Raw genomic sequence first — 10,637 nt, forward strand, 5'->3', positions numbered from 1 at the left:
CAGCTTTAAGAGAAAGGGCCGGGAGGAAAAGGGCTCTGACTCAGATCCTCCTACCATTGGCTGTTGGAGGGGATCCCACCTCAGGGATTGGCTGAGCCAGAGTCCGCTTCCTCTCCTGATTGGCTCGGCCAAGGAGATATAAACCGGCTGTGCCGCCTTCTTTCTCAGTTGGAGGGAGGCAGGGGAACGGTGAAGTTTGTCGGAGGCTACGCACCTGGCCGTCACCTTTTCCTCGCTGAACCCGAGGCTGTCCCGTGGAGGCTGTCACCATGAAGGAGAGACGAACGCCACAGCCAGTCGTGGCCAGATGTAAACTGGTTCTGGTGGGGGATGTGCAGTGCGGAAAGACGGCAATGTTACAGGTGTTGGCGAAGGACTGCTATCCCGAGGTGAGCTGCCTGCCCACAGACCAGCTCTTCTCCTGGCCTGCCGGGGGTCGATTCCCACCTGCCCGGGGGAGCTAGCGTACCCCACCGCACCCCAGCCTCAATCCCCCACCCCCACCCAGCCTCCGCTGCCTGCTGGCCGGAGGACTGCCCTGCCCGCACTCCTTCCCCTGAGACCTGTCCCACTTCTGCCGCCCTCACCTCTTCACCCACAGGCCCTGATCAGATCCCCTCCCAGGTCCCTTCCTCCCTAGAGGCTGCTCTCTGGAGAGGGGTTGAGAGGCACCTGAGAGTGTGGGGTTTCTTCTTGACGTAATACCCGCCCCTCCCGTTCCCTGTACCCCAGAGGTGCTGTGGACATGTCTCCTGGCCGGCTGCTCCTGCCCCTTTCTGCCGGGTTTTCTTTCCCTTCCTGGCCCAAAGACCTTGTGGGCGAAAATAGAGGGCTAGGCTGGGGTTGTGGGTCGAACATGGGGAGAGAAACAGATTGGCTGATGAGAGGAATCTGGCTGTGTGTTCCTCACTCTGGCCATCTAGGAGGGCTGTCCTGGGGCTGGTGGGTGGTGGGTGGTGGGTGGGGGCAGAGGGGATCATTCACTTTCCAGTTGGAGCAAAGAGCCTTTCCCGAACACATCCCGCCCTCCTGCCCCACGGATCCCCTCCAGGGATCCCCTCCATGGTCCCTTCCTGAGCTTCCTGCCTCTTGGATGATGCCCAGGCCGACCAGCTGTTGTGTAGCGGGCACTCACCTGAGGGTGCCCAGGGTCAGGATGGTTCCTCTCTCCTCACAGACCTATGTGCCCACCGTGTTTGAGAATTACACCGCCTGCTTGGAGACGGAGGAGCAGAGAGTGGAGCTTAGCCTATGGGACACCTCAGGTACGACGACCGCGGGGCCCCAGCTGCCCTGGCCCTCAGCAGTGGCTCTCTTCTAGAAATGGGTTCCTCCGTGGGCCAGGAAAAAAATGCGTTCGCTGTGTGCCAGGAAATAGAAGATTCCTTGGTCGTTGGGATGAAGTGTGGGAGGGGGCAGCGGCAAAGGAGTCCATTTAGGTAGATGATCCAGAGGCCAAGAGCAGGTGGATTCCAGGAGTCCCTCGTTTCTCTGTGTCTCACTCCAGGATGGTAGGGTGAATGGGCAGCCAGACAGGGCTTCTCCACCCCCCACTACCTGTCCCCTAGCACAGACACAGAGCGCACCTCCCCAGCCTCTGCTGCCCTAGTGCAAAAAACCCGGGGCGAGGTGGGATGGAGGCGGTGCTGCTGGAGGCTGCTGCGGGCCAGAGCCGAGCTGGCTTTGGTGGGAAATAGCGCTCAGACTTCCTTTCTTTCCTGCATGGCATCGCGGGCCACTGCTGTCTGTCGGCCCCGGCCCGCCCTCCCGCCTGCCGCAGCTCCGCGGCTCATCGGCTCGTCATCCCGCTGCGGCTCCGGGATGAAGGGCTGCATCATCCGCGCTTCGCGGGTGGGGGAAGACGGCTGCGTAGAGGGCAGAGCCACGCTGTGGAGTTGTAGATCGTGGTCGGGGGATTGGCGCTGATATATATATATATAATATATATATATCGATATATGTATATGTATTCTTCTGTACGGGGAGTAGGCGCGGGGTCTCCCAGGAATGTTGAGGGGAGTGTTTTTCCAGCCTGGAGCCCCAAGCCCTCAGGGCTAGGCTGGCCTTTGCTTTTCAATCAGACCCCCACCCCCATTCTCTCTGTATCCCTCCCCCCTTTGAATGAAGGAGGAGGGGGAGAAAGAATCGAACACCCCCACCTCCCCCCAGGCGCATCCACAGGGCGAGCTTAAGGAGAAACTGGACCACCCGGAGGCTCCCTGCTTCCACTGAGAAACGTGCAGCCGCTGACTCCTAAGAGCCGTGGTGCCCGCCTTCCGGTTTTAAGGCCCTGAAAGATTAGGGGTAGGGATGGGTGGCGAACATATAAAAGACTTCTCCCAAGCCCCTGCTCGCCCCCCACCCCTCCACCCCACCAACAAAACAAAAATTCTTGAACCGGGTGTGCTGGGCTCCCTCCGTGTTGCCCGTCGCAGTTCCAGGGGGCAGGAGGGGGAGGGCTGGTGAGCGGGACCGTGCTCTTCTGGCTGGATCAGCCGAGGATGCAGCTGGCTTACGGGCTGTGTGGCTTTCATCTGCTGTGCCCGGCCCACCTCCTAGCCCTCCTCAACTCTCCCTGCGGCTTCACTCACTCACCACAACCCGAAGCCCCCTGCTGCTGCTCCCTCCCAGGCTGGGCTGTCAGAATGCAGCCCCGCCTGCCCAGTGCCCTTCCTGCCCCTAGGAAACCGGCTGGGGTGGTGAATTCCCCCTGTGCCACACCCCTCCCTCCCAGTTCCCCAAAGGCTGGAGGCTACAGGCATCCTCAAATTCCCTCTTTCAAATCCGGTGCCTGGAAGGAAGGAGGAAGTGACTGAGGTGTGCAGCCCGGGGCTTTCAGTCAGAGGCCATGGTGGCAAATACCTGTTTCCAAGATTGGTTCCCTTGCTTGTCCTGGGGGAGGGGGGTTGCTCAGAGCCAAAATGGAGGCCTGCTCCCCTCCCCCAGTGCGGCAGTGCTCAGTGCTGCCATGACAAGACCCCACTTCAGAAAGGGATGGGGGGGGAGTATTGCTCAAGGAGCAGGCAGCTAGCCCAACTCCCCTTTCTCCCCCCCCTTTTTTTACAACCAACCCCCCTCCCCAGCTTGGATTCCCCCCAGTTTCCATGGCGATGGTGGTGCAGGGAGAGGGGCTGCTTGCTATTCTGAGCACGGATTGTCTGGGCTCCAAATCCGCTCCTGTTCCTTCCCCAGGGTGGAGGGGGACAGGCTCAGCCCCTAGCATTCTCCCAGGTCCGGCCTCCTGGGGTGCCACTGCCGCTCACTTTCTCCTAAGCAAGGGCCCTTTCTCTGGCCCCGAATCCCCAGGGCCTGGTGCTCTTGTCTTTGAGGTCACCTCTGAGATGCTAGTAGGTCAGACCCCCGTGTTCCCCTCGTCTTCGCTAGTGGAAGTGGATTAGGGTGGGTAGAGGAATAGGGCACAGCATCCTCTTCCCCTGCTCTGCCAGCCTCCTGGAGGTCTGGCCCTATGGCAGGGAAACAGAGTAGCCGATTATATAACAGGCAGGCTTGTTTCTTCACTGGGGAGACCCTAGACCAGCAGATGGGGGCAGAGCTTAGACTCAGGGTCATCTGGAACAGGCCAGGTCTAGGAAAGGAGAAACTTTAAGAAAGTCCTAGTCTCTGACGGATCAGAAACCTCTTCCTCTGGGACCCAGAAAATTAGCAGACCCACTGTGCGAGACCCAGACAGGGTCGCATGATAGGCTCCCACCCCGATTTCCATCCTTTTTTTCCAGGATTAAGTAAGCTAGTGTCCTTGAGCTGCTTCTGCCTGGTGATCAGTCCCAAATCTGTAGACTGCAGCACATTCCCATGGGAGACGGGTGTGGCCAACTCATCTAAGGGAGCAGGACTGGTATTCCTAGGGCTCTTGGGACATAGACTTCCCTTGGACTCTCTCCTCACCCTCAGGGTCTCCCTACTATGATAACGTCCGCCCGCTCTGCTACAGCGACTCGGATGCAGTATTACTGTGCTTCGACATCAGTCGCCCAGAGACGGTGGACAGCGCACTCAAGAAGGTAAGGCTGGAGCAACTCTGAAATCTCTAGCCCAGCATCAGCGGGACAAGGACTCTTGGGGACCTTGGCATTGAGTCTTCTCTTGTGTAACATGGAGAAGCAGAGGCCAGGGAAGGGCGGGATTTGCCCCAGGAGAAGAGAGAGCTACAACTCTGAGACCAAAGCCCAGGTCTCCTTTGGCCCCTCGCCCCCACCCACCCACTCCCCTCCTCTAGGGTCCTTTGCCTGTCCTATATTTTGCCTGAGGCTCAGCAAGGGAGTCTGAGACCCCTTTGGTGACATGGGAGGACCAGGGATGGGACTTTTGGGAGGCAGTTCCTATAGACCTTGATCCCAGATCCACTGAGACTGGGCCATCTGTTCAAGGCCTGAGCTGAACAGCTGGTAAGAAACGCCTGGCAAGGCCTGTGGGGCAAGACCCGCCTGTACACACCGAGGAGTCCGAGGCTACCTTGTTAAACCAGCCTAGCTTCCCAGAAGTGGTGGTGCTGCTGCGACATAGAGGGAGTTCTGGGCTGGGGAGAATAGGCTCTTGCCAGCTAGGCTTCTCTGGATGTCTGTCTGCCTCTGAAGCCTCCTCTCCGCCTGCCCATTTCCCTCCTGCCCACAGTGGAAGACAGAAATCCTAGACTATTGTCCCAGCACCCGGGTATTGCTTATTGGCTGCAAGACAGACCTACGAACAGACCTGAGCACTCTGATGGAGCTGTCCCACCAGAAGCAGGCCCCCATATCCTATGAGCAGGTAAGTGTGTGTGAGTGGGAAGGGGAGAGGGCGGTGAAGAAGGCTAGGAGCAGAGGGCCTGAAATGTGGCTTGGCCCTTGCTCGCACTGTCCCATAATAGCCTGAGACACTTAGCCTTATGGTAGGGGCATCGATGAAGAGAATTAGCTTTGGGGGGCGGGGTGTCTTTTAGTAACATCTGAAATCAGCAAACCAGTCACCTGGATGGAGGTGGGTGGGCACCTGTTTGCCTGAACAAACGCTCGAGGTTGCAGGTGAGCCAGGCCTGTGTTTCTCAAATGCTGTTGAGTGTTCATTGGAATCACTCAGGATGCTTGTTAGAATTTCAAAATCTTGCCTCCCTAGACTGACTTGGGTAGAAAGATAGGACCATTTGCATTTTAATGGCGATCCCTGGATGGATTTTCCATAGCTATGGGAGTGTACCCACTGCCATTGAGTCGCTTCCGACTCAAGACTCAAGGATCCTTTCTTTGACACCAGTGTTCCACATTTTTTCCACATTAGAGTCATCCAAGGAGCCCTTCTGAATACCTAATGCCAAAGTCCTCCTGCCGGTAGAAACGCTGCACTTGGTCAGCCTTCACATGCACACTCGCTCCTATGGCGGTGGAAAGATACACCCCAGACCACCATCACATATGCTTCCAACATGGTCCAGCAGACCCTCAATGTGCCCTCTGGCCTCACCCTCAGAAAAAGTTATTGGTGATGATGAGAGACTGTCAGTTTGGTCCACTGGAGGTGCCCCGGGGTGCCAAATCATCTCAGTCTGCCTTGTTAATGACCTCACCTCCTTCTGCAGGGCTGTGCCATGGCCAAGCAGCTGGGTGCGGAAATCTACCTGGAAGGCTCAGCTTTCACCTCGGAAAAGAGCGTCCACAGCATCTTTCGAACGGCGTCCATGGTGTGTCTGAACAAGGCCAGCCCAGTGCCCCCGAAGAGCCCTGTCCGAAGCCTCTCCAAGCGACTGCTCCACCTCCCCAGCCGCTCCGAACTCATCTCTTCTACCTTCAAGAAGGAAAAGGCCAAAAGCTGCTCGATTATGTGAAGCAGGGATTGGAGAGGGGAGCCCACCTCCACTCCCTCCCATGGGGCATAGAAGCCAAGGGAGAGAGGGAGGAGGAGACAATTTAGGACATTGGACAGGAGTTTTTCGGACGGCCATGGTGAGGGCTTGGAAGGAGACAGGACTGGGACAAAGAAGGAGCTGGGCCCGGCGTGAAGGCCTGCCACTGAGAGAGAACCATCACACCCCAAGCCAGGCACTAGGCTGTGGAGGGGCTAATGGCCGCGTGCCCCGCACTGCAGAGGAAGGGAGGTGTTGGCGGATGGGGGCATGTTCGCCCACTGGGCTTGGGGGCCTACAGGAGCCTCACCTTCAGCATCATGGCCCTTCCACACTGCACCTCCATGCAGGCCAGGGGATGGGAGGGCTCCCCGAGCCCTTTCCTTCCCCTCTGAGGCGATCTCAGCTGAGAGGTGGAGCGGTGGAGCGTGGGGAAGCCAGAGGCGGCTCCCTTGGGAGCGAGTATAGCTCAGGTGCTTCATAACCAATCAGAAGGGCAGGAGCTGGTCAGAGCCGGTGGGGAGGAGCCCTCTCCTCTTCCTGTAGCCGTGCCTCGTGGAGAGGTGCCGTCATACATTCACATGCTTCTCACCCCAGTCCCCGGGGCCCAAGGGAAAAGCCCCAGGCCCCCTTCTCTTGAGTGTGGGGGTGGTGGTGCTGCAGGGGAGAGCTGGGTGTGTGTGTGTCACTTTTTCCTGCCCTAGGGCAGTACAGCTGGCATTTGCTTTATAGACTTGTCTTTGAAATGGGGGGAGGGGGGAGTGTTTCAATATGTCATATGTTCCGTGTTTAAAGAAGAAAACCTATTTATTAATGAAAATATAATACATGTAAAGAAGTTGACTTTGCTTTTCTTGGTTTCTTTCTCCCCTTGTCCTCTGGGCGGTGACAAGGAGAAGAAAGCTGCCCCCAGGCTCTTTCTGTGGAAGGTAGAGCAACCCAACAGTGGACTGCCTCTAGGCCCCCACCCCCAGCACCTTCCAAAAGGATCGCCTCTCTGTGCTCCACCCAAGTTCTACCAGGAGGGCCATTTCCCGAGCCCTAGAGCAGGGCTTCTCCACCTTGGACTGGATAAGGTTTTGTTGTACGGGGTGGTGCCGTGCATTGTGGGATGTTTAGCAGCATCGTGGCCTCTGCTCATTAGATACCAGTGGCACTGCCCAGCGTGATCCCTCACACTGGCAGCCAACATTGTCTCCAGGTGATGTGAGACTCACTGCCCCAGGGAGTCTGGAGGAGATGGACAAAGCCCTGTGGACTCCTCGGCAGGGGACCCCACTGGGAGATGCCAACCCCTGCAGGACAGGGATACACTGCAGACAGGGCAGGAGGGAGGTATGGTCTGCTCTGAGCTCAAGGTGAAGTGACATCTAAGTATTTAAGGTATATTTCTCTCAAAAAAGATTGTGGGAATATTCCATTGTTTAATTCCATTTTCCTCAAACTTCTTGAAGCTCCCCTGTGTGGGTGCGCGCATGTGATTTTTTTCACATTCAATTTTTACGGTAGGCAACTTATTACCAGTAGTCACAGTAATCAACTTACAACCTTAGCCTTCATGTGATTTTTATCCATCATCATAAACCAAAACTCAGTACTCCATAAGCAATAACCACCCCTCCCCCTCTCCCTTCTACCCCTGATAACTACTAATAAACTTTGCCCACTGTACGTTTGCCAGTTAGTTCTTGGCTTTTTATGTAAGTGAGGGCATACAACATTTGTCCTTTTGTGACTGACTTATTCACTCATCACAGTGCTTCAAGCTCTGTAACTGTAGCGTTTATCAAGACTGCGTTTTTTTTTCTTACTGGCTGAGTAGTGATCTGTATGTCTGAGTAGACTAGAGAAGTAAATCCATGCACAAACATATGTGTATAAGAAAGAGGTGTATATACAAGAGCAATTGAACATTGAGAAAACATCATCCCAACCCAGTACAGTCCAAGGTCATAAGTCTGATATTTGCCCATATGACCGAAACCAATCTATAAAGTCCTTCAGACTCATGAAACACATGCAATGAAGCCAAATGCAGGACGATCACAAGCCAGTGGGTAGGAAGTCTTTGGGTCCAGTGGCGTTGTAAGCATCTCAGTGCTGGCAGGGGGCTCTCTGTGGCTTCTCTGCTTTAGAGGTCTAGTTGAGTTCATGTGACTTGTCTTCTGCAATGTGTCCCCCAGGGAGTAGTAGTAGAGAGAGAGGGGTGTCTTCCACCTCCAAGGAGGAAGTACCAGATTTCCCAGAATTCTCAGGAGAAGGCCATGCCCACACAGAAGTCTCATTGGCTACCTCCAGATTGACAGCCTAGACTCCACCCCTACACTTTTAATCCTTAAATTGACACCAAACTAGGTGACTACCACGTAGACCATTGTATGTACAGTTTGGTTGTTATTCATTTCTTCAAGGGCATTTAGGGTGTTTCTACCTTTTGGTAATTGTGAATATTACTGTAATCAACCATGGTATTTATCTATGTATAAGGCTCTGCCTAGGCATATACACCTAGGACCGGAATTGCGGGGTCATATGATAGTTCTATTTCCAGTTTTGTTTCCCACAGTCTGTATCCTTCTGCTGCCACCAGCAATGGCTAAAGGTTTCAATTTTGCCACAGCCTCACCAACACTTGGTCATCTTCGTGGAAGAAACAAGATATCGCATTGATGGGCAGGTCTCTGATGACCATCTTTTCCTGTGTTTGGTGCCATTTGAATGTCCTCTTTCACGAAATATCTGTTAGTCCTTTGCTAATTTTATAACTGTATTATTAGCATTTTGTTGTTAAATTGCCCAAGTTTTATAAATATTTTGATCTGCTCTCTTGACCTTCCAGTTCCATTGCAACCCCGGGACCTTCACATCCTTTCTCCTCCGGGATACAAGTCCCAGAGCACAATGCTGGAAATAAAGTTTTAGTATTTATTGAGCACTTACTATGTGCTCAGTACTCTGCTGAGGGCTTTGCGTAACGTTTCCTCTTTTAACCTCCTAAATAACAATAGCTAACATTTGCTCAATGAGTCTAATGAATTAAGGACACTGAGGAATTCTCTGTTACTTATTCCATGTGATATCACTATGAGGTCCAGGGTTTGACCAATAAGGAAACTGGACCTCAAAGGAGATTAGTCACTGTGCCCAGGGTCACAACGTTGGAAAGTTGAAGAATAACTCTACACGCAATCTGGAACCTGCCCTCTTAACTGCTCTGCTAGTCATCCTGGTAAGCAAGTGCTATTATGATCCCAAGCTTACAAATGAAGGACTAAAACCCAAGGTGTCCTGTAACTTGCACTCGATCACACTGCAAGTGACCCAGATTTCAAACTGAGTGGCAATGTTAGCTCTAAGCTACCTCGTGGGCCCCTAACTGTGGACGATGTTGACCCTAAGGGAGAGGCTGCATCTAAAGTCCTCCCCAGAGGACACAGTCCTTCCGTTCCTGTTTCAAAAGATGCATCTCTTTGAAAGAACAAGCAGGGCAAGACAAACAATATTGAGCATCCTTTACCCTCTTGGAAAACCTTTACCATCTTTGTGGGTCTCCATCTCCTCAGCTTTGAAGATGGGGAAGAATAGCAGCCTGGACACAGGAAAGGAGCATGGATGGGGACGCAAAATAAATCTGGAATGAGTTCTGGCTCCATTCTTTTCATCAGTAACCTCTGAGCTGAATGAATGGGCTACCATCTCCGTAGTGAGATAGAGCTAATACCTCGGATGGCTATGAGGACGAAGTAAACTAACACAGGTTCAGTGTGCTGCATGAAGTAAGACATTAGATTCTTAATAAACAGCCGCAGCTCAGAGATTCCAACCTACTGTTCCTCTCTGGCGATTCTGGGTTGGGTTCCATTCTGTGAGCAGAGAGCCCTCTAGCGTTCAGTGGGTGATCCCACCTAACTCAGGTTGCTTTTCCCTTTCAGTGGGATTCTCAGGTAGGAATTGGGAGAAAGTCGAAGCCTGTGAGTTTTAAGAGCAGAAGTGCAATCCCAGGGTTGCTTTGGGTCATTATTTATGCTCATGGATCTCGAATTTCAGCATTTGCGTCTCTCCCGGGGCTTTGCTTGGGAAGAACTGACATCATATTCAGAGAGAGAAGTCAGACTCGCAGCCCTGTGGGACTGCAACAATAAAGCTGAAGGTGGAAAATAGGAAGGAGACACCAAGTACTTCCTGGTTTCCAAACCATCGTAGAAATGACAATGGTTTTGTTTTGTTTTAGGCGACGAATTATGAACTCCCAAGACCAAAGAAAAACAAAATGACCATATAATTCGGGATAAAAGAATTCAGTGAACAGGGGTAATAGGAAAAAGAAAGAAACGTAAAGCGCAAAAATAGCCCAGATCCCAAAGGGCAGGGAAATGAGGAAGTCAGGGTTTGTCCGGAAAGTAGTGAAGAAATGTTCAGAAAACAGGCCTATTACAGCCCAGGAGGACTGTGGAAATGTGTCAGTTTGGGACTGTCTCACACAACGGAATATTGTCCCGCTCCAGTGGGACCTAACCTTACCTTTAGTTCACTCATCTGTAAAATGAGGCTAATAATCTCAATTTCTGTAAAAATGTTTTTCCACAAACGGCTATAATTATATGCTATGCATTGATAGCTAAAATACTCTTAAATTACTCCGCTGTATGCCACAGGCGAAGACTGTCGTTACAACGGTGGTAGTTTCTAATAAGACCATCGCATTCCAGGAAGACGGCGCTCCCTAGACGGGACCTTACGCGGGAAGTGAGCCCTCGGAAAGCCCCAGCCTAGTCAAAGGTTTGTGGGAACCACATTGTCC

General features: G+C 53.1%; 1 protein-coding gene across 1 annotated transcript; it reads left to right on the top strand.

Moving 5' to 3' along the window:
* The first annotated feature begins 178 nt into the window (after positions 1 to 178).
* RND1 (Rho family GTPase 1) lies at positions 179 to 8,702 on the top strand. Its single transcript, XM_075551780.1, has 5 exons — positions 179 to 389; positions 1,178 to 1,265; positions 3,913 to 4,022; positions 4,633 to 4,767; positions 5,573 to 8,702. The coding sequence occupies exons 1-5, from the start codon at positions 270 to 272 to the stop codon at positions 5,816 to 5,818; spliced, it is 699 nt and encodes a 232-aa protein (XP_075407895.1). The 5' UTR covers positions 179 to 269; the 3' UTR covers positions 5,819 to 8,702.
* Positions 8,703 to 10,637: the final 1,935 nt, after the last annotated feature.

This window comes from Tenrec ecaudatus, chromosome 6, assembly GCF_050624435.1.
Source record: "Tenrec ecaudatus isolate mTenEca1 chromosome 6, mTenEca1.hap1, whole genome shotgun sequence".
In the NCBI taxonomy this organism is placed as follows: domain Eukaryota; kingdom Metazoa; phylum Chordata; class Mammalia; order Afrosoricida; family Tenrecidae; genus Tenrec; species Tenrec ecaudatus.